General features: G+C 44.4%; 1 protein-coding gene across 6 annotated transcripts in view; it reads right to left on the reverse strand.

The window, feature by feature from the left end:
* Positions 1-5,472: 5,472 nt before the first annotated feature.
* The window catches only part of SLC41A3 (solute carrier family 41 member 3), a 140,907-nt gene continuing 121,263 nt past the window's right edge, over positions 5,473-25,116 (reverse strand). For all 6 annotated transcript variants that reach the window (XM_082746410.1, XM_082746407.1, XM_082746411.1 and 3 more), the window contains 2 exons: positions 7,627-7,775; positions 5,473-6,386 (listed from right to left, as the gene is read on the reverse strand). In XM_082746410.1, coding sequence (XP_082602536.1) covers positions 6,177-6,386; positions 7,627-7,775 — 359 coding nt within the window. In that variant the 3' untranslated portion in view covers positions 5,473-6,176. The remainder of the gene's footprint in view (positions 6,387-7,626; positions 7,776-25,116) is intronic.

The raw sequence follows: 25,116 nt of genomic DNA on the forward strand, positions 1-25,116 counted from the left end.
TGCAAATATACAGACAAAAGTACTGACGAAAGGTTGATATCCAGAATCTATAATGAACTTCTCAAACTTAACACACACAAAGCAGACAAGCATATCAAAAAATGGGCAGGAGACAAGAACAGAGACATCTCCAATGAAGACATACAAATGGCTATCAGACACATGAAAAATGTTCATCACTAGCCATCAGGGACTTTCAAATTAGAATCACATTGAGATATCACCTTACACCAGTTAGAAAGGCCAAAATTAACAAGACAGGAAACAATATGTGTTGGAAGGGATGTGGAGAAAGGGGAACCCTCTTCCACTGTTGGTGGGAATGCAAGTTGGTGCAGCCTCTTTGAGAACAGTGTGGAGATTCCTCAAGAAATCAAAAATAGAACTTCCCTATGACCCTGCCATTGCACTCCTGGGTATTTACCCCAAAGATACAGATGTAGTGAAAAGAAGGGCCATCTGTACCCCAATGTTTATAGCAGCAATGGCCATGGTTGCCAAACTATGGAAACAACCAAGATGCCCTTCAATGGACAAATGGATAAGGAAGATGTGGTCCATATACACTATGGTGTATTATGCCTCCATCAGAAAGGGTGAATACCCAACTTTTGTAGCAACATGGACAGGACTGGAAGAGATTCTGCTGAGTGAAATATGTCAAGCAGAGAGAGTCAATTATCATATGGTTTCACTTATTTGTGGAGCATACCAAATAGCATGGAGGACATGGGGAGTTAGAGAGGAGAAGGTAGTTGGAGGAATTGGAAGGGGAGGTGAACCATGAGAGACAATTGACTCTGAAAAACAATCTGAGGGGTTTGCATTGGCGGGTGGGTGGGAGATTGGGGTACCAGGTGGTGGGTATTATAGAGGGCACAGATTGCATGGAGCACTGGGTGTGGTGAAAAAATAATGAATACTGTTATGCCGAAAATAAGTAAAAAAAAAAATTAAAAAAAAGAAGAAGATCTAACAATTGTAAATATTTACACCCCCAACATGGTAGCAGCCAACTGCATAAGAGAACTATTAATCAAGATAGAGTCATATTGAAATGAATACACTAATAGTAGGGATCTTAACACACCACTCTCAGTAATAGACAGATAATCCAAGCAGAAAATCAATAAAGAAACAAGAGCATTGAATGACACACTGGAATAGATGCACCTCATAGATATATACAGAACATTCCACCCTAAAACAACAGGATACTCATTCTTCTCGAGTGCACATGGAACTTTATCCAGAATAGACCACATACTGGTCAAAAATCAGGACTCAACCAATACCAAAAGACTGCGATTATTCCCTGCATATTCTCAGATCACAATGCTTGATACTGGAAATCAACCACAAGGAATGGTTTGGAAGGAATTCAAACACTTGGAGGCTAAAGATCATGTGGCTTAAGAATGCTTGGATCAAACAGGAAATCAAAGAAGAACTTAAACAATTTATGGAAACCCATGAGAATGAAGACGCTTTGGTCTAAAACCTATTAGATATAGCAAAGGCCGTCCTAAGGGGGAAATACATAGCCATCAAGCCGCCTTCAAAAAAAAAATTGGAAAATCCAGAATACACCAACTCTCTTTACACCATAAGGAAGTGGATAATCAATAACAAATTAAGCCATCCCCACACAAATGAAGGGAAGTAATCAAGATTAGAGCAGAGATCAATGAAATAGAAATTAGAGATACAGTAGAACACGTCAACGAAACTAGAAGCTGGTTTTTGAAAGAACCAATAAGATTAATAAACCATTGGCCAAATTAATCCAAAAGAAAAGAGAGAAGGCCCAAATTCATAAAATTATGAATGAAAAGGGAGAGATCACAACTAACACCAAGGAAATAGAAACAGTCATCATAAATTATTATCAACCGTCATATGTCAATAAATTAAGCAACCTAGATGAAATGGATGCACTCCTTGAAAACTATAAACTTCCAGGGGCGCCTGGGTGGCTCAGTGGGTTAAGCCGCTGCCTTCGGCTCAGGTCATGATCTCAGAGTCCTGGGATGGAGCCCCGCATTGGGCTCTCTGCTCAGCGGGGGGCCTGCTTCCTCCTCTCTCTCTGCCTGCTTCTCTGCCTGCTTGTGATCTCTGTCAAATAAATAAATAAAATCTTAAAAAAAAAAAAGAAAACTATAAACTTCCAAAATTGAATCAGGAAGAAATCGACAACCTGAATAGACCAATATCTAGTAACTAGATTGAAGCAGTGATCAAAAACCTCCCAAAAAACAAGACCCCAGAACCTGACAGGTTCCCTGGGGAATTCGAATGAACTTTCAAGGAAGAAATAACACCTATTCTTCTAAGCTGTTTCAAAAAATTGAAGCAGAAGGAAAACTTCCAGACACTTTTTATGAAGCTAGCATTACCCTGATCCCCAAACAAGGCAAAGACTCTATCAAAAAGGAGTATTTAAGACCAATATCCCTGATGAATATGGAATGCTAAGATTCTCAACAAGATCCTAGCTAATAGGATCAAACAGCACATTAGAAAGTTTATTCTCCTTGACCAAGTGAAATTCATCCCTGTGTTGCAAGGGTGGTTCAACATTCCCAAATCAATCAATGTGACTGAACAAATCTATAAGAGAGAGGAACCACATGGTCCTCTCAATTGATGCAGAAAAAGCATTTGACAAAATCCAGCATCCGTTCCTGATTAAAACGCTTCAAAGTATAGGGATAGAGGGAACATTCTCAACTTCATAAAGTCTATCTATGAAAAACCCACAGCGAATATCATCCTCAATGGGGTAAAGCTGACAACATTCCCTTTGAGATCAGAACACGATAAGGATGCCTACTCTCATCACTCTTGTTCAAAATAGTATTATTAGAAGTCCTAGCAAGAGCAATCAGACAACAAAGAGAAATAAAAGGTATCCAAATTGGCAATGAAGAAGTCAAACTCTCTCTCTTCACAGATGACATAATACTTTATATGGAAAACCCAAAAGACTCCACCCCCAAACTACTAGAACTCATATAGCAATTCAGTAATGTGGCAGGATACAAAGTCAATATACAGAAATCAGTGGCTTTCTTATACACTAATAATGAAAATACAGAAAGGGAAATTAGAGAATCGATTCCATTTACTATAGCACCAAGAACCATAAGATACCTGGGAATAAACCTAACCAAAGAGGTAAAGGATCTGTACTTGAGGAACTACAGAACACTCATGAAAGAAATTGAAGAAGACACAAAAAGATGGAAGACCATTCCATGCTCATAGATTGGAAGAATAAATATTGTTAAAATGTCTATACTACCTAGAGCAATCTATACTCTCAATGCCCTTCTGATCAAAATTTTGCCAGAATTTTCAAAGAGCTGGAGCAAATAATCCTAAAATTTTTATGGAACTGTAAGAGACCCCGAGTGGCTAAGGAAATGTTGAAAAAGAAAAAGAAAACAGGGGACATCATGTTGCCTGATTTTAAGCTTTACTACAAAGCTGTGATCACCAAGACAGCATGATACTGACATAAGAATAGGCAGATAGACCAGTGGAACAGAGTAGAGAGCCCAGATATGGACCCTCACTCTGTGGTCAAATCATCTGTGACAAAGCAGGAAAAAATACAGAGTGGAAAAAAGATAGTCTCTTCAATAAATGGTGCTGGGAACCCACGGAATGGGAGAAGATATTCACAAATGACAGTACAGACAAAAGACTGATATCCAGGATCTATAAAGAACTCCTCAAACTCAACACACACAAAACAGATAATCATGTCAAAAAAATGGGCAGACGACATGAACAGACACTTCTCCAATGAAGACTTAAAAATGGCTAACAGACATGAAAAAATGTTCACCATCACTGGCAATCAGGGAGATTCAAATAAAAACCACATTGAGATACCACCTTACACCAGTTAGAATGGCAAAGATAGACAAGACAAGAATCAAATGTTCAAGAGGATGTGGAGAAAGGGTATCCTTTTACACTGGTGGTTGGAATGCAAGTTTGTAAAGCCACTTTGGAAAACAGTGTGGAGATTCCTTAAGAAATTAAAAACAAAGCTTCCCTATGACCCAGCAATTGTACTACTGGACATTTACCCCAAAGATATAGATGTAGTGAAATGAAGGGTCATATGCACCCCAATGTTCATAGGAGCAATTATTGTCCATAATAAGCCAAACTGTGGAGTAAGCCAAGATGTCCTTCAGTAAGACAAATGGATAAAGAAGATGTTGTTAAGATATACAATGGAATATTACTCAGCCACCTGCAAGGATGAATACCCAATATTTGCATCAACATGGATGGACTTGGAGGAGGTTATTATATAAGTGAAACAAGTGAAACAGAGTAAGACAATTATCATATGGTTTCACTTACCTGTGGAACATAAAGAATAGCATGGAGGAACTTAGGAGAAAGAAGGGGGAAATGAGGGTGGGGGAAATCAGAGGGTAAGATAAACCATGAGAGACTATGGATTCTGGGAACCAAACTGAGGGTTTTGGAGAGGAGGGAGTTGGAGGATGTGTGAGCCTGGGTGATGGGTATTAAGGAGGGCACATATTGCATGGAGCAAAGGGTTTTATACACAAGCAATGAATCATGGAACACTACATCAAAAACTAATGATGTACTCTATGGTGACTAATATAGCATAATAAAAAATTATAAAAAATTAAGTTGTTATAATGGGTTAATAAGAAACAAGACATAAAGGTGACTGGGAAGTTCAGTCAGTTTAGCATCTGACTCTTGATTTTGGCTCCAGTCCTGATCTTGGGATCATGGGATTGAGCCCTGTGTTAGGCTTCATGCTCAGCATGGTGTCTGCTTAAGATTCTCTCCTTCTTCCACTCCCCCCACTTGTGTGTGTGTTCCCTAAATAAATAAATAAAATAAATTTCAAAAAAAAAAAAGAAAAGAAACAGGAAGGAACATTTATTCTAAAAAGTGAGGGCATGGGGTGCCTGGGTGGCTCCGTTGTTAAGCATCTGCCTTCAGCTCAGGTCATGGTCCCAAGGCTCCGAGATTGAGCCTGCAATGAGCTCCCTGCTCAGCGGGAAGCCTACTTCTCCCTTTCACACTTTCCCTGCTTGTCTTCCCTCTCTCACTGTGTCTCTGTCAATTAAATAAATAATTTTTTTTTTTTTAAGTGACAGCATTATGGAGCAGTGCTTCTCAAACAGGAGAGTGTATCAGAACAATACATGGCTTATGAAACCTACACTGCTGAGTTCTACCCCAAGGCTGATTTGTCAGACCTAAGGGAAGGTGGGTTAACAACATGCATTTCTAACAAGTGGGTTAACAACGTGCATTTCTAACAAGTTTTGCTGCGATGTTGATGCTTCTGTGCTGGAGAGCAGAGTTTAAGAAACAGAAACTAGAGAAATACCAAAGGTCTTGTTACTTATAGACCCCAAGCTCATGGTGGTATGAACTATCTTTAAGGACACACAGGCCAAGTATAATATACTGTATGTTTTATTTTATACTTCCCTAATTATTAAACTCTAAACAGAAGTCTCACATAAACATAAAAAGAAGAAGAAGAGAAAAAAATACCAACAGGATTAAATACTGGTTGCAGATGAAGGATGTACAAGAAAGCACTGTCCTGGGAAGGACTGCATTTGCAGGCACACCAGCAGAATGGCCCACAACGCTTGGACATGGTGAAGACTGAACTTAAGCCACAGCTCAGTCCTGGGACTTGGGCAGAGCAGGCATCTCATTCCTGCTTCTCCCCAAACCAGGTTCTCCACAGAACAGTGCCAGCATATCTCCCATGTGTACTGGACATGTCTCTCCTTTTAGCATCTGCAGGCCAGAGTCCCCTGCTCTGTACACACACCTCTGCACTCATTTGCACTCATCAAGCACATGGGTGCACACTTATGTCCAGGAACATGTAGTCATATTCATATACTAACAATGCTTCTGATTTCACTCCTCCCTCACCTTTATAGGCTCAGGTTCCAACTCCAGAGTAAAGATGTGTGTTAGTGTCCTTTGCAGACTGACAAAGGACCACAGCAGAGTCAGAGTGTCAACCATTTTCCAGAAGGTGTCAACTGTCTTCCAGAAGACCCAGGCAGGGAGAAGCTGTATGCTGTACCCTGCTTGTGTGAAGGAAAGTTCTACTGAGCAACTGAGGCTGCCTGGGCTCATTATGGAAGTCCAGATGCTGGTTCTGAGAAACCATCCAGCCCTGCTTCACTTCTCAATAACCAGTTGATAAGAAAGCAGAGTGTCAGAAGGCCAGTCCCTAGGAGGTCCCCCAACCCTGTGAGATAGGGGATGCAGTGGTTGTCTGGATCCAGGGCCTGGTGCCACGTCAGCCGAACCATCACTTCTGCTAGGTACAGCAGAATTGTCACCTGGCATAAGAGCAAGCAGACACAAAAAATTACAACTAAGTCAGAAAGCCAAGTGTCACTAAGAAACACCAGCAAATTTCAAAGGCAGATACCAAGGTGGACATGTCCACTCCAAGGAGTCCCCTTTCTCCAGCTTTTCTTGAGGTCAATGCCCAGCTCTGAGCTCATGCAAAGGCAGGAAGTCTACCCCTACCCATACTTGCCTAGCCTCCTTCTCTGTGGTCAGGCCCTGTTCATGGCAAACTGAGGTGCTGGAAAGACCATCTTTGTTACAGCAGCTTGTTGTACTGTCTTTGGAAACTCAAGACATAGGCCTTATTGGGACTTCAATTTGGATTTGCTGAAGGTCCTTGTATAGGCAGCTTTGGACAATAAGCCTTTCCTGAAAGTGCCACAGGGTAGTGAGCACCGTCCTGGCCTTATTTCAGGGCTCCTCAGTCCCCTGTCCCAGGCACACTCCAGCCCCTTCCTTGCTTTTGCTCAAAACAGTGTCTCAGAGTGTCCCAGCCCACCATTCAGGGTCAGAGATATGCTACAATTGCAAATGCCCTAACTCAGGGAGATTTGAACATGTCAGTACCTCGTTGTAGCACTGCCCTCCTAGAATTTCCCTTCAGTGTCCACAGTTCTCTCTGCCAACAACCTGGGCCCACAAGGGACATCAGCCAGCTATTCTGGGCAGACAGTCTGCTGAGTACCACCCAGAGGCAGGCACCAGCTTAATCTCTTTCATCATGTCCTTATCATCATTCAGCCCTGACTGAAGTCCATGCATGCCTTTTAGCAACACTCTAGCAGGGGGCTGGTCTCTGCCCACCCTTTCTGTGATGGATGGTGTGCATGGCCCAGTTCCCCAGCTGGACCCACTCATCAACCTGCTTCACAGAAACTTGCTGCCACTTCAGGACAATGCTCTGATCCTCTGCTGAGGAGTGTGCAGTGTTCTATGCGTGGTATGGAGTGTGTCCTGTGGGGGGGTGTACCCTATGAAGTGTGCAGTGTAGCATGTGCTGTGTGGAATGTGCAGGGGAAAGTGTGCAGTACAGATTGTGGAGTGGCCTCTCTGTCTGGATCCTGCCTTTGTGCTTGAACAAGTTGACTCTTGGAAGATGAGGGCTGTACCCAGCCATGTCCAGGAAACCCCAACCTTATCTCCCCCAGCATCATTCCCAGGACAGGGAGACAAATCTTGCTGGCTAACCAGTGAGTGCTGTTTTGATACTGCTATAATCATCCTTACCTGGATCAGGCTTGCTAGCAGATAGAACACCACAAAGATCTTACTGTTTGGAACCAAATGGCCTTCCACCAAGTAGATGATGTAGAAGAAAATCAGATGACCTGGAATCACCAGAAAGAGCAGGACTCGGGCTGATATGGAATTAACTTCTGGAAAAAAATAAAATCAAGGAGATTCTGTGACCTGATGGGCAGCAGAGGCCACCTTGGCATGTGGCAGTCTCCAGCGAGGCATCCACATTATTTATTTATTAGATGAGTGTTTGCTGAGCACCTACTATGTGGCAGGCATGTTCTTGTATATAGGGATATACTCCTGTCCCTTCCCTCATGGAACTGACATTTTAGGGAAGAGAAAAAAAATAAACAAAACCAGAATTGAGTAGCAGAAACAAACAAACAAGAAAAGTCATTTCAAACTGACCAGTGCTAGGATGAAGATAAGCCAGGATAATGTGGTAGAGAACAAAGTATATATTAGTAGGATGAATACTAGAGACTTAGAAGTCCTCCAGAGAGATGACATCTTGGCTGACATATGAATCCAGAGGAGAGCACTCTGAGCAGAGGCAGAGGAAAGAGAACATGCAAGGGGCTGAAAGTAGAGGAGAGCTCTGGAATGTGCATGAATGAAGGCTCAGCATGTGAAATTAGTAATCCAGGGGAGGCGGCACACTCATGGGGGGTCTCAGGCAGCCCCTTCTTCACGCTTTGCCTCAGGGATGCATTCAGCACATTCTCATTTTGCTTCAGTACTCTAAAAATTTGAGATTCTGCAAAAAGTGTGACTTCCGTGCCCCAACCACACACACTTTAAGAAACCGTACATGTGAATGCAACTGACTTTTCAAACAGAAACAGTTTCAATAAAAAGTCTCCATTCACCTCTGAGTTAATATAGTTCATAAAGTAAGAAGAGGAGGAACAACCATACAGTTTAGAAGCTAAAAATGCTACCATAAAATAAGAGGTAGAGAGAGGGTGAGAGCACTCAAGAGCTCCAAAATCTATTATTCATGATGAAAAATTAAACATGGTATGAAAAGATTCTTTGAAAAAATAAAAGTAGAAACAAAAAAAAATAATTGCTATTGGCAGCTGGCACTAAAATTCAAGAAAATCTGTAGAAACACTACAGAATAACAATTCAGTGAAATATTCAGATGCTACTACAGCTTCTAGGTGCCCTCCCCCACCCAGATCTGTATGTTGTAAGTCTAACCCTCAATGTGATGGCATTTGGAGATGACTAAGTCATGAGGGTACAGCACTCATAAATGCCATTAACACTTGTAATCTTATTAAAAATACCTCAGACACTTCACCCCTTCTACTATGTGAAGACACAGTGAGAAGACAGATGTCTATGATCTAGGACATAGGCCATCACCAGACAAATTTGCTAGTGTCTTGACCTTGGTTCCACAAACCACAACTATAAAAAATTAGTTTCTTGTGTTTATGACCCACCCATTCTATACTTCTTTTATAGAAGCCTGAACCAAGATAGGTACAGAAATAATAGAGAAATAGAAATAGATTTTCTATACTTCAATGACAAATCAGAAAATACAATGGGAATTTTCCCTTCAAGACAAGATGGCTAGACATATTTTTTCCTATTCCTCTTACTACATACAACTATAAAGGACCCTGGACATTACATATAAAACAAACATAAAATTTGAAAAGGTAGAGAGAAAATGTGGGCTGGCCAGGGAACTGGGCAACACATAAATCAGTTCCCTGAGTTATTGTTTTGGTGTTTTGTGAGAGTTTTGCCTCATATATACCAGACCAAATGCTGGAGAAGTCAGCAACCCAGATATGTCAATCGGTACAGACAAAAAAAAAAAAAAAAAAGACTCAACAAAAGCTTTCTCTGTCTAGCCAAAGGTCCAAAAGAGGGACAGCCTAGCAAAACACAGGACAACTTTTCTATTCCAGCTGAACATCACAGGAAAAAATACAGCCCAATTTCCATCAGCAAAGACCAAGTGGGGAGCCTGAACTTCTGACCAAATCTAGGTGGAATTTGGCACTCACCCTTTCTGGTTGAGGTGGGATAGAGAAGGCTGAGTGGAGAGTAAGTGGTACTCTGCCCAACCATGGGTTGAGCTCTCCACCCAACCATGTCTGTGAAGGCCATGTGGGCAGCAAAAGTAAAGCATCCCTCTCTCTCAGCCAGGGTTGTGTCAAAGGAATGTGGACTCCTCCCCAGCCCATCAACAAAGAAGTACTCCTCTTCCCCCAGAATCTGAACAAAGATGGTGGTGACGGTGGGGATGGGGGAGAAACCCAGGTTTCTAACCTCACCTGACAGTTAGGAAGTGATGTGTTCCCTTTCCTTCAGTAATGCAGTGTCAGAAAAGGTAGCTGAAAAAGACTTAAATGAGACCCAGAGTTTCACAATATACACCCCAAATGCCTGGGATTCGATCAGAAATCTCTTCTTACAAAAGAAAAAAAGGGAAGGAGGTGGAGAAGTAGGAGAAGCTGTTTCAACCTGTCCTCTAAAGTGAGCTATCTACTAGAACACTCTGAACACCCAAGAAATCAGCCTGAGATGTAGGATTATACATTTCTAGATCTCTATATGTGCAGAAGACACCAATGGATGGGTAAAATGGAGTGGGAAAAATTGGACTGATATTGGAAGATAAACAGAAGGGGGAGGGAGCCACCAGAAGTGACCCACAGGAAAGTAATACCCTAATACAAGAGTGCCCTGTGATTGGGGACCAGCATTAACCTGGAGTTTGGTTAAAAGCACTCAAAATGATCAAGAGGTCTTAAGGGGCAACTGGTGGAATTGGGTGGTCATGGGCACAAGCTTAAGCCCACAGACCTAGAAGGGCCAATACCTGTGACCACCTGTGCCAGAGAGAAAGCAGCAAAGCCTCCAGGCCATGGTTCCTGAGCCTCTGGCAAGTGTGAGAGTCTGGGTGGATGCCAGGTGGTGCTCTCTAGACTTTTGCACACTGCATGTGCATTGCACAACCGGGCCTGAGCCATGCTCTACACCCTCCCCTGAGAGAGGTCCCTGCAGGTGCTAGCTGGTGGTCTCGAGGACCTGAGAGAGTCTGAATGCTCCTAGCCCTTGTGGGCATGAAAATATCAGAGTCCATCTCTGGTTGGGATCTCTCTGGTGGTCTGGACCTGCCCAGACAGCAGCCCCCACAAAGGCAGTCACTGGAAGTAGGCTACATGGACTAATATCGCTCACTGTTTTAGTAGCACCAGGGTACAGAGACAAGCAGGAGCTCCTGCGGTCTCCCTCCCTGAGATGGTGGCTGGGGGTGAAAGACCCCTCCCCCAAGAAAAAGCCCCCTCCCCTAGAAGATAGATAGGATAACTAACCGCTTGTTTGCTTTTCTGTGAACCGCTGGCTTTTAGGCGTAGATTAGGTTATTAATTGCGTGATTAATCGCTCTCTTGCCCTTCTGTAACTGCTTGGCTTATAGAAATAATGGAGACGCCATGATGGCATTCCTCCCTTCCCCCTTCTTGTTCCCCTCTCCCGCCTCTCCCTTCGCGCGCGCAGGCCCTCATAACCAATCAGCTTGTTCCCCCTTCGCGCCGCTCTCTTCGCGCGCGCGGGTCCCCAAAGCCAATCAGCAAACTCCACATATGCCTTTTTCAAAAGTTCAAACTGTCCACCAATCAGTTGCGCCCCACCCAAAACTTGTTTGTACCTTCCTATAAAAGACCCCGCTTCACTCCGGTCGGGGTGCTCGGTTAGCTGAGGCTGCCGAACACCCGCCGGTACCTGCGCGACAATAAACCTCTTGCTGATTGCATCCAGTGGCAGTGTTGGATTCTTGGGTAAGGGGATCCGCGGGTCTTTCATTTGGAGGTCCCACCGAGATCATCGGACTCCTGCCCACGGATCCAACTGACTCCCACCGGGAGGTAAGCTGGCCAGCATTCTTGTCTCCTGTCTCATGTTCTCGTTTGTATCCAGTCTCGTGTTCTCGTTTGTAGGCCTCTGTTTTGCCTATGCTTCGGTAGTATAGGACTGTACGACAGCGCGCGTTGTTGCTCTGTATTCTGTAGGCAGCTTGAGAAGGAGTTGACGAACTCGGACTTCTCCCCTGCCACCCTGGGGGACGCCCCAGGGATCTGTCCACCGCAGAGGAGCCTTTTGGTTCCCCTGGGCTGGTTCTGTCCGCCACAGAGGAGCCTTTTGGTTCCCCTGGGCTGGTTCTGTCCGCCGCAGAGGAGCCTTTTGGTTCCCCTGGGCTGGTTCTGTCCGCCGCAGAGGAGCCTTTTGGTTCCCCTGGGCTGGTTCTGTCCGCCGCAGAGGAGCCTTTTGGTTCCCCTGGGCTGGTTCTGTCCGCCATAGAGGAGCCTCGTGGTTCCCCTGGGCTGGTTCTGTCCGCCATAGGGAGACCTCGTGGTTCCCCTGGGCCGGTTGAATTTGTCTCAGCGTCCTTCTTGTTAATTGTTTTGTGTGTCTTACTTATTGTCCTTGGTGTTTTTTGTTTTTTTGTTTTTTTGACTCTAAAATGGGGCAAACTCTCACAACCCCATTGAGCCTCACTCTAGATCACTGGAAAGACGTTCGGATCCGAGCCAACAACTTATCCATGGAGATCAAAAGGAGCAAATGGCATACTCTCTGCACTTCTGAATGGCCCACCTTCAAGGTCGGATGGCCTGCAGAAGGAACCTTTAACATCAAGGTTATCTTGCAGGTCAAGGAGCTAATCTTCAATCAAGGACCTCAAGGTCATCCAGACCAAGTACCTTACATCGTAATGTGGGAGAGCCTAGTCAAAGAGCCCCCTGCGTGGGTCTCTCCTTTTGTCCCTCCTAGCTCTCCCTCTGCCCTTCCCCCTCCCTCAAACCCTACCTCTCACCCAGTCCCCTCCGCTCCACCGGCGCCGGACCCCTCACCAACTCCTACCGACCCCTCGAAACCCCCCACCTCTTCCAATCTATATCCCGTAGTCCCTACTGACCCTCCCGCTTCTAACAACGCCTCCTCTCTGCGACGCCCCAGGCAGTCACAGGTCCTCCCTCCTGAGGAATCCCCTTTGATAGACCTCCTAACCGAGGACCCCCCACCTTATCATCCTCTTAGACCGACACCGAATCCTGTGGGGAAATCAGATCATCTTGGAAGAAATGACCCTTCACCATCTCCAATCGCAGGCAGAGTTAGGAGCCGACAAAGACCAGAACAGGAGGAAACCTCCAGGCTCTTACCCTTGCGTCAAGGGAGGGAACCAGGGAGCCTCCAATACTGGCCTTTCTCCGCATCTGATTTATATAACTGGAAGTCTCATAACCCTTCCTTTTCACAGGACCCCGTGGCCCTAACCGCCTTAATTGAATCCATTTTAGTTACACATCAGCCTACCTGGGACGATTGCCAGCAGCTCTTGCAGGCTCTCCTCACCACAGAGGAGAGACAAAAGGTCTTTCTAGAGGCCAGAAAGAGTGTCCTAGGAGACGACGGAAGGCCCACACAACTTCCTAATGTGATAGATGCAACTTTCCCTCTGACCCGCCCTGACTGGGACTTCAACACGGCTGCAGGTAGGACCCACCTACGTCTTTACCGCCAGTTACTCGTAGCAGGCCTCCATAATGCGGGGCGCCGCCCCACTAATTTGGCCCAGGTAAGACAGGTGACTCAAGGTAAGGAGGAATCTCCAACCGCCTTCCTAGAAAGGCTTAAGGAAGCCTACCGCAGATATACGCCTTTCGACCCAGACAGTGATGAACAGAGAGGAAATGTCTCCATGACATTCATTTGGCAGTCTGCTCCAGATATTAGAAATAAGCTACAGCGTTTGGAGAATCTACAAGATTTTTCTTTGCAAGATTTATTAAAAGAGGCAGGAAAGATTTTTAATAAAAGAGAAACTCAGGAGGAGAAAGAGGAACGACTTAGGAAGTTGCAGGAGGAAAAAGAGGAAAAGCTAAGGAAGGAAGCTGAGGAGAGGGAAGAAAAGCGAGAACGTAAACGAAACAAGGAACTTAGTAAAATCCTGGCCGCCGTAGTGCAAGGCAGTCAGAGCTTAGAGATAGGGAAGTCAGATAGGGAAGGAGACATGAGGAGGCCCCGAATAGACCGAAACCAATGCGCCTACTGTAAAGAGAAAGGACATTGGGCCAAGGAATGCCCGAAGAAATTTCACTACCCTAAGGGAAACGCTAAGCAAGTTACAAGACTTATGGCTTTAGATGAAGACTAGGGGCGTCAGGGTCAGGAGCCCCCCCCTGAACCCCGGGTAACCCTAACCGTTGGGGGGCAACCAATCACTTTCCTAGTAGATACAGGGGCTCAACACTCTGTTTTGACTAAGAACCCGGGGCCACTCAGCAACCGGATGGCCTGGGTTCAAGGAGCCACCGGAGGAAAGCAATATCGCTGGACTACGGACAGGAAAGTACACCTGGCCTCAGGTAAAGTTTCTCATTCATTTCTTCATGTTCCCGATTGCCCCTATCCACTTCTGGGTAGAGACTTATTAACCAAACTCAAAGCCCAGATCCATTTTGAACCACAGGGGGCCACCGTAACCGGCCCTAATGGGACTCCTCTACATGTCCTTACCTTACAATTGGAGGAGGAATATAGATTACATGAGAAGCCCTCTCAACCTCAGAGGGACATAGAGTCCTGGCTCACATCTTACCCGGATGCCTGGGCAGAAACAGGAGGAATGGGACTGGCTATCCAGCAGCCCCCCATTCACATACAGTTAAAGGCAACCGCCGTTCCTGTCAATGTTAAACAGTATCCCATGTCCAATGAGGCCTATCAGGGCATCAAGCCACACATACGGCAGTTACTAGACCAGGGCATTTTGGCCCCATGCCGGTCTCCTTGGAATACCCCTCTGTTGCCTGTCAAGAAACCCGGCACCAATGATTACCGGCCAGTTCAAGACCTCAGGGAGATCAATAAGAGGGTAGAAGACATCCACCCTACGGTGCCCAACCCTTACAACTTACTTAGCACCCTGCCTCCAACCCATTCCTGGTATACCGTCTTGGACCTCAAGGATGCTTTCTTCTGTTTAAGACTGAGTCCGCAGAGCCAGCCTCTCTTCGCCTTTGAATGGAGGGACCCAGACTTAGGAATATCAGGTCAGCTGACCTGGACTCGGTTACCGCAAGGGTTCAAGAACAGCCCAACGCTGTTCGATGAGGCTCTTCACCAGGACTTGGCTGACTTTCGGGTAAGGCACCCCTCCCTGATCCTGCTTCAATACGTCGATGACATCCTACTGGCGGCCACCAACGAAGAAGACTGCCGGACAGGTACTGGGGATCTCTTAACGACCCTAGGCCAATTGGGATATAGGGCATCAGCCAAGAAGGCCCAGATTTGTCAGGTTAGAGTCACCTACCTGGGCTATGAACTATATGATGGCCAACGGTGGCTAACGGCTGCAAGGAAAGAAACTATTTCTAACATTCCTGCACCTCAAAACCATAGGCAATTGCGGGAGTTCCTAGGAACAGCGGGCTTTTGCAGACTATGGATCCCGGGATTCGCAGAGATAGCGGCCCCTCTATATCCATTAACTAAACAGGATACTCCTTTTGTATGGACTGAGCAACAGCAACAGGCGTTTGAGCATATCAAACAAGCGCTTCTTAAATCTCCGGCATTAGGCCTGCCAGATATAACGAAGCCCTTTGACCTCTTTGTTGATGAAAAGCAAGGCTTCGCTAAAGGGGTCTTGACCCAGAGACTCGGGCCTTGGAGACGCCCCATCGCCTACCTCTCTAAGAAATTAGACCCCGTGGCAGCTGGCTGGCCACCGTGCCTAAAGATGATAGCAGCAATTGCAGTCCTTATCAAAGATGCCACCAAACTGACACTTGGACAGCCCTTAACCATACTAGCTCCACATACAGTGGAATCCTTAATCCGACAACCACCAGACCGCTGGCTGTCAAATGCCCGCCTGACTCATTATCAGTCCCTCCTCCTGGACACTGACAGGATCCAGTTCGGACCTGTAGTGACTCTTAACCCTGCAACCTTACTGCCCATCCCTGGAGAAGCACCGCCATTACATGACTGTCACCAGATCCTTGCTGAAACGCAAGGGACACGACCTGACCTGACTGATCAGCCCATGAAGGACGCAGATCTGACCTGGTATACTGATGGCAGTAGCTACCTACAAGATGGAAAACGACGGGCAGGGGCGGCCATCACGACCGACTCTCAGCTCGTATGGGCAAGCGCGCTACCAGAAGGTACCTCGGCACAACGGGCAGAGCTGATAGCCCTGACCCAGGCCCTCCAACTGGCAGAAGGTAAGAGTCTTAATGTCTATACAGACAGCAGGTATGCTTTTGCCACTGCCCATGTCCATGGAGAAATCTACCGGAGGAGGGGACTGCTAACCTCGGATGGCAAAGAAATCAAGAATAAAGCCGAGATATTGGCCTTATTAAAAGCCTTATTCCTTCCCAAAAGACTGAGCATAATACACTGTCCTGGCCACCAGAAAGGGGAGACCCCCGAGGCAAGGGGAAACCGCCTGGCTGACACGATGGCTAAACAGGCAGCCTTGGGGCCCCAATTGCTGACTGTCACTATACTAACCGAGACAGAAGACATAGATAATGCCATCATTTGGAATTATGAGGAAGCCGACTTGGACTATGTACAAAAACTGGGAGCTGATTACAATCCAGCCCTCAATCGATGGGAATACAAAGGGAAAGCTATAATGCCCATAAAAATGGCAAAGGAGCTAATAAATTACCTCCATCGGCTAACTCACCTGAGTGCAAGCAAAATGAAGGCCCTAATGGACAAGGCCAACTTAGAAAGCTATTTCCCCAAACAGAATTTTCTTCTCCATCAAGCAGCTGCTAATTGTAAAGTCTGTGCTCAAGTCAATCCTGGAAAGACTGTTATTGGACCAGGTGTCCGGGTACGCGGACAGCGACCCGGCACACATTGGGAAGTTGACTTTACCGAAATTAAACCTGGCATGTATGGATATAGGTATCTCTTAGTTTTTCTAGACACCTTTTCAGGATGGGCGGAAGCCTTTCCTACCAAAAAGGAGACAGCTAACATGGTTGCCAAGAAACTATTAGAAGAAATCTTCCCAAGGTATGGTATGCCTGAGGTGCTAGGGTCTGACAACGGGCCTGCCTTTGTCTCCCAGGTAAGTCAGTCGGTGGCCAAGTTACTGGGGATCGATTGGAAACTACATTGTGCTTACAGGCCCCAAAGTTCAGGGCAGGTAGAGAGAATGAATAGAACCATTAAGGAGGTTTTAACTAAATTACTGCTTGAAACTGGCTCTAAAGATTGGGTATCGCTCCTACCTCTAGCACTCTATCGGGCCAGGAACACCCCAGGACCTCATGGCCTAACTCCCTTTGAGATTCTCTATGGTGCTCCACCCCCCGCTGTCACATTCTTTGCCCCCGATATCTCTGCTCATGCCCCTTCCCCCTCTATACAGGCCCATCTGCAAGCTCTGCAGCTGGTGCAGCAGGAAATCTGGAAACCCCTGGCAGCCGCCTACAAGGAGAAACTCGACGTCCCTTTGCGGCCACATTCCTACAAAATAGGGGACACTGTCTGGGTTCGCAGACACCGGGCCACAAACCTTGAACCCCGTTGGAAGGGACCCCACACAGTGCTCCTGACGACACCCACAGCACTCAAGGTCGACGGGATTGCAGCCTGGATCCATGCCTCTCATGTGAAGGCCGCGCACCCAGAAGAACAGACCGAACCCCTACAGGACTCAGAATGGATCATCCGACGATCCTCAAATCCGCTAAAGATAAGACTCATGCGCCGCTAATCCTTCTCCTTGTTTACACTTTCCTTCCCTTTGGGGGTTCCAGTCCACATTTCCCCAAACAATTAACTTGGCAAGTCATTAATAGTGTGGGCCTAGTAGTTTGGAATATAACACACACAGCTACTCCCTATACCTGGTGGCCTAACTTGTATCCTGACGTCTGTAAGTTAGCCATGGGAGCCCCAGCCAACTGGGACATAGAAAATTACTTTAACCTACAGAAGCCCCCTTCACAACCCTCCCCCCCGGGGCGACTCGGGTTAGATCCCTGGGGAGGCTGTGGGGACTGGAGTCAGCGAAGTATGTTAAGAACACTTACCTTCTATGTATGCCCTGGGTCTCACCGACCCAGAGAATGGACCTCATGTAGTGGGGCAGCCCATTTCTATTGTCGCAATTGGGGCTGCGAAACCACTGGTGACATTTATTGGAAACCCACCTCAGACTGGGACTACATAACCGTGACGGCGAATTATTCTCACGCCAGGAGCAGTCCCAAATGGACACAGAACCCAGCCTGTAAAGAACACTGGTGTCACCCACTCAGAATAGCCTTTACCGAGTCGGGAAAAAGACAACTTAACTGGGCGAGGGGATATACTTGGGGCCTCAGATTCTATAAAGAAGGCTATGACGACGGTCTAACGTTCACCATAAAACTTTTTATAGAAAATCCCCAAACTTACCCCATAGGGCCAAATTTTGTTCTGCCAGACCAAAAACCCTCTAAACCCCGGCGCCCTCCAGCTCCGCCAGGTCCCGCCTGACAACTTCCCATACGCCCCCATTCAACTCCCGCCTCGAAGCATGGAATGGGAACTTCTAAAGGGACTTCCACACCCTCCTCTTCCCCCGCTGTTAGCCCAAGCCAAAAACCTCTAAAAATAGAGACTCCGCTTGTCGGAACTGGGGACCGGCTTTTTAACTTAATTTTAGGAACATATACGGCCCTCAATTATTCTAATCCTGAATTTACTGAAGACTGTTGGCTCTGTCTGGTTTCAAGCCCCCCCTACTATGAGGGGATAGCCATTGTCGCTAATTATACCAACCATACAGTTCCCCCGATCGCTTGCAACTCCCAGGAACATAGACTCACCCTTTCTGAAGTATCTGGCCAGGGACTATGTTTAGGCCCCGTGCCCGCTTCCCATCAGGCTCTATGTAACACCACCATCCGGAATACCCCTCCTGGTGATTATTATCTAACAGCTCCCAACGGGACATATTGGGCTTGTAGCACCGGCTTGACCCCTTGTGTTGCGGCCCGAACTTTAGATGCCGCTGCAGACTATTGCATATTAGTTCAACTTTGGCCCAAGGTAACTTACCATAGGTCGAGATTTGTCTTTGACTTCTTCGAGCAAAAGCAAAGGTCTCGATACCGGAGGGAGCCCATAACTCTGACTATAGCCCTGCTATTGGGCATCGGGGGAATAACAGCAGGTATTGGGACAGGAGCTTCCGCTTTAGTCCAAGGAAATCAGCTCATGCAGTTACAAGTTGCTATGAACGCTGACCTTGAGGCCATAGAGAAATCAATCTCAGCCCTAGAAAAATCCTTGACTTCCTTGTCGGAAGTTGTACTACAGAACAGGAGAGGGCTAGACCTCTTATTTTTAAAAGAAGGAGGATTATGTGCGGCTTTAAAAGAAGAGTGCTGTTTTTATGCCGACCATACCGGGGTGGTCAGAGAAACAATGGACAAGCTAAGAGAAAGATTAGCCCAAAGAAAAAGAGATTCTGAATCCCAACAAGGCTGGTTTGAAGGTTGGTTCAACCGTTCACCTTGGCTCACAACCTTATTATCCACCCTCATGGGGCCCCTTATCATCTTATTACTAATTCTGTCAATTGGCCCTTGCATTATAAATAGGCTTGTCCAATTCACTAAAGACCGCTTGTCCGTAATTCAGGCAATGGTACTAACACAACAATATCAACTTTTAAAACGATCAGAGTCCCGGACAAGCTTAGAGCAGGAACAAGACGAATGGATATAAGATTCTATCCATGATAAAGAAAAAGGGGGGAATGAAAGACCCCTCCCCCAAGAAAAAGCCCCCTCCCCTAGAAGATAGATAGGATAACTAACCGCTTGTTTGCTTTTCTGTGAACCGCTGGCTTTTAGGCGTAGATTAGGTTATTAATTGCGTGATTAATCGCTCTCTTGCCCTTCTGTAACTGCTTGGCTTATAGAAATAATGGAGACGCCATGATGGCATTCCTCCCTTCCCCCTTCTTGTTCCCCTCTCCCGCCTCTCCCTTCGCGCGCGCAGGCCCTCATAACCAATCAGCTTGTTCCCCCTTCGCGCCGCTCTCTTCGCGCGCGCGCGCGGGTCCCCAAAGCCAATCAGCAAACTCCACATATGCCTTTTTCAAAAGTTCAAACTGTCCACCAATCAGTTGCGCCCCACCCAAAACTTGTTTGTACCTTCCTATAAAAGACCCCGCTTCACTCCGGTCGGGGTGCTCGGTTAGCTGAGGCTGCCGAACACCCGCCGGTACCTGCGCGACAATAAACCTCTTGCTGATTGCATCCAGTGGCAGTGTTGGATTCTTGGGTAAGGGGATCCGCGGGTCTTTCAGGGGCATGATCTGCCCATGGGAGGTGGCAGAGGGGGAGTCTGTGTGTTCTGGACCTCCCAGAGGGGAACAGATTGAGGCTTCTCTCTGAGACAGAGGTCTGGGTGCAGTCTGCTTTCCTCTAAACCTCCCAAGACCTACCAAAATCCACCAAGGAAAAACAAACAAACAAACAAACAAACAGAAACCAAAAAACCTCCAGAGAACAAAAGCCTGAAAAACCAGTTTCCTCAAAAACCAGCCTCTTCATAGTCGCAGGAGTATTCAACCCAAGCAAGACTGCCTGAAAAAAACCCATGCAGCAGGCCCCTCCCCAGAAAGCCAGCCAAAAAATGAGAGGACAGCCACCACAGTGTCCCCATAAAACTGTAAAACCCTAATATCAGGAATAAAGAAGATACTAAGCTCCCGGTATTTCCCTAAAAACCTGTATATTTCATAGATACAACTTTTATTTTTAATTCGTCCCCACTACTCTCATTTCTTTAATTGTTTTTATTGTTTTAATCTATTTGCCATCATGAGAGGCTCAATACAACAAATTCCATAATACCTTTTTCCCATTTAAAATGATTTTATTGTAAAATTAAATATTAAATTTTCTAACATGTATATCCAAGTAAAAAATTATACTCATTAATTTGAGTAGGATCGTGTTTTGCTAAAAATCCTCTCATGCTGTCAGAAGGATGTGATGGCCATTTTAGGGGATCATAATCCAAGAAACAGTAACACTCCAGAGATTTTTGTCTTTTTCCTTCAATTTGCTTATTTTATAAACGTAGTTTTCATCACCTTTTAATGTGGAGACCAGAGTGGTATTTGTTTCTTCTAAGATGTGAATATGATGTTAACAATTCTTTTTTTGTTTTCATTTTCATTGTTTTGGTCTGATATTCACATTTTTTGGTTATTAAAGACATGAGGTAGTTGGGATTTCATCTGACCTGTTTAAATTGTTTTGTTGATTTGACAGGAAAAAATTTCTTGCTCATTTTTAATGCTTTGTTGAGTAAGTCTCAGTTGAGTAAAAACTATGTAATGCCTCATCACAAATTGTATGCAAAGCATGCCCAAGAAGAGTCAGTTCACTTCCATTCTTTCTAGTTTTTTTTAAAGCAGATAATTCCTGTGAAGATTTTTCATTTTCATTTTCTTTTTCTGATCTGTGCTTTTATGTTATCTCTTCCTATCACAATAATGTCTTGTTGCATCCTAAAGAATTAAAAATAAATACCTTTTAACTTGAACTTTTTTGATACAAACAGCTGTGTTTTCTTTTCTATTTTTTAAAAATATTCATATAGAGATAAGTTTCAAGGTCATCTCCTTTCCCCAATCAATGCTACCCCTAAATATAAACCAGTTTTAATCCCCCTTTATTTCAGTAAAATTGAATCCTTTGACTAATGTATCAGGATACAGCTAGGAAGAATCAAAATAACCTTCCACCCCACACTGAGGATTTATAACCAACCTCCCATCTTTTTCTTCTGGCAGTGTTTCTGTGTATTTGTTTCCTACAAATCATATACTTGGGGTTCATTTTGGCTGCATTCTATTTTTCTTGTCATTTACTTTTGTCAGTCTTTTTGTCTGTTTTTGTTTCTGCACCTTATAAATCTTATAACTTACACACCCATTCTGGCTGTGTCTTTTTTTTTTTTTTTCCCCTGCCTATCTCTTTATCTCTCTTTTTTCTTTTTTCTCTCTTTTGGTGGGGACTCTCAATTGCTCAGAAGTATTCTAGGGTGCACCTTGCCTAAATCATGGTTGATACAGTCAGATACAAATCCTCTCACCCACCTCTCACCAAAAATCACTAGGAGGAGGAGGAATGCTCAGCAGAGGAAAAATTCAGAGACAGCGCCCTCTCCATCACAGCTATTGGATATGGACATAAACAGTATGCCAGAAAGGGAATTCAGGCTAACAATTATGCAGGCAATGGTTAGTTTGGAGAAAACCATTAATGACAAAATGGAATCAATTAGGGCAGAAGTGAAAGCCAGCAGGAAAGATGTTAACAATGCTATCAATGAGTTCCAGTCTAATCTAAGTCCTCTAGCAGCTAATGTAACTGAGGCAGAAGATAGAATTAGTAATCTAGAGGACAAACTGATAAAGAAAAAGGATCAGGAGAAGGCCTGAACAAACAGCTTAAAAGCCATGAAAAAAAACTTAGGGAAATAAATAAGCCATGAAACATTCCAACGTCACAATTACTGGAATCCTTGAGGGGGAGGAGAAAGAAAGAAGACTAGATGATATAGTTAAAAAAAAAATTCTCCATGAAAAATTTCCCACTCTAGGGAATAGAACCAGCATTCATATCCTAGAGGCAGAAAGGTTTCCCCCCAAGATCATAGAATCTAGAAAGACCTCAATACACCTGATTGTGAAAATGTTGAATCATAATTTTAGACAAGAACTCTTGAGAGCAGCTAGGGGGAAGAGATTCCTTATGTAAAGAGGAAGGCCCATTAGAATAACATCAGACTTGTCCACAGAAACCTGGCAAGCCAAAAAGGGCTGGCAAGACTTATTCAGGGCACTAAATGAAAACAACAACAACAACAACAACAAACAAACAAACAAAAAAAACAGGCAGCCAAGAACTTTATCCAGCAAGGCTGACATTCACAATGGATGGAGAGATAAAGAGCTTCCAAGACCAGCAAGGTTTAAAAGAGTATGTGACCACCAAGCCAGGACTACAAGAAATATTGAGGGGATTCTATAAAAGAAGAAAGAACCCAATAGTGTCACAGAACAGAAATTGATGGAGACAATCTATAGAAACAAGGACTTCACAGGCAACACGATGTCAATAAAAACGTATCTCTCAATAATCACACTCAATGTGGAAATATAAATAATTATCAGAAATTATTGTCAACAGTTATATGTCAATATATTAACCAACCCAAGGGAAATGGATACATTCCTGGAAACATATAAGCTTCCAAAAATGACTCAGGAAGAAATTGACAACCTGAATAGACCAATATCTAGCAATAAGATTGAAGTAGTAATCAAGAACCTCCCAAAAACAAGAGCCCAAGACCTGACGGATTCCCTGGGGAATTCTACCAAAATTTCAAAGAAGAAATAATATACACTCTCCTGAAACTGTTTCAAAAAATTGAAGCAGAAGAAAAACTTCCAGACTCTTTTTATGAAGCAGGCATTACCCTAATAACCAAACCAGGCAAAGACCCCACCGAAAAGGAAAATTTCAGACCAATATATCTCATGAATATGGATGCCAAGATTCTCAACCAGATCCCACCTAATATGATCCAACAGTACATTAAAAAGATTACCCATTGTGGCCAGGTGGAATTTATCCATGGGATGCAAGGCTGGTTCAACATTCACAAATAAATGTGATAGAACAAATCAATAAGAAAAGAGAGAAGAACCACATGGTCCTCTCTATTGATGCAGAAAAGCATTTGACAAAATCCAGCATCCATTCCTGATTAAAACGCTTCAAAGTCTAGGGATAGAGGGAACATTCTTCAACTTCATAAAAATCTATGTATGAAAAATCCACAGCAAATATTCTCAATGGGAAAATCTGACAGCCTTCCTGTTGAGATCAGGAACAGGACAAGGTTGTCCAATCTCACCACTCTTGTTCAATATAGTATTAGCAGTCCTAGCAACGACAATCAGACAACAAAGAGAAATAAAAGGTATTCAAATTGGCAATGAAGAAGTTAAATTTTCTCTCTTCACAGATGACATGATACTTTATATGGAAAACCCAAACGACTCCACCCCCAAACTACTAGAACTCATATAGCAATTCAGTAATGTGGCAGGATACAAAATCAATGTACAGAAATCAGTTGCTTTCTAGTACACTAACAATGAAAATATAGAAAGGCAAATGAGAGAATTAATTCCACTTATTATAAAATCAAGAGCCATAAATACCTGGGAATCAACCTAACCAAAGTGGTAAAGGATCTGTACTCGAGGAACTACGGAATACTCATGAAAGAAATTGAAGAAGACAGAAAAAGATGGAAGGCCATTCCATGCTCTTGGATTGGAAGAATAAACATTGTTAAAATGTCTATACTGCCTAGAGCAATCTATACTTTTAATGCCATTCTGATCAAAATTCCATTGGTATTTTTCAAAGAGTTGGAACAAATAATCCTAAAACTTGCACAGAATCAGAGGAGACCCCCAAATTCCTAAGGAAATGTTGAAAAAGAAAACTGGGGGGCATCACATTACCTGATTTCAAGCTTTACTACAAAGTTGTGATCACCAAGACAGCATGGTACTGGCATAAAAACAGACACATAGACCAGCGGAACAGAGTAGAGAGCCCATATATGTACACTCAACTCCATGTTCAAATCATCTTCAACAAAGCAGGAAAAAATGAACAGTGGAAAAAAACCCAGTCTCTTTAATAAATGGTGCTGGGAAAATTAGACAGCTATACGAAGAATGAAACTCAACCATTCTCTTACACCATACACAAAGATAAACTCAAAATGGATAAAAGACCTCATTGTGAGGCAGGAATCCATCAGAATCATAGAGGAGAACATAGGCAGTAACCTTCTCAACATTAGCCACATCAACTTCTTTCAAGATATGTCTCTACAGGCAAAGGAAACAAAAGCAAAATTGAACTTCTGGGACTCCATCAAGATCAAAACCTTGTTCACAGCAAAGGAAAGTCAACAAAACAAGGAGACAATCAATAGTATGGGAGAAGTTTTTCCCAAATGACAGTACAAAGGGCTGACATCCAAGATGTATAAAGAACTTCTCAAACTCAACATACACAAAACAGATCATCATGTCAAAAATGGGCAGAAGATAAGAACAGAAACATCTCCAATGAAGACATACAAATGGCTATCAGACACATGAAAAATGTTCATCATCACTAGCCATCAGGGAGACTCAAATTAGAACCACATTGAGATATCACCTTACACCAGTTAGAAAGGCCAAAATTAACAAGACAGGAAACAACATGTGTTGGAAGGGATGTGGAGAAAGGGGAACCCTCTTCCACTGTTGGTGGGAATGCAAGTTAGTGCAGCCTCTTTGAGAACAGTGTG

This window comes from Mustela nivalis (assembly GCF_964662115.1).
Source record: "Mustela nivalis genome assembly, chromosome: 1".
Classification (NCBI taxonomy): domain Eukaryota; kingdom Metazoa; phylum Chordata; class Mammalia; order Carnivora; family Mustelidae; genus Mustela; species Mustela nivalis.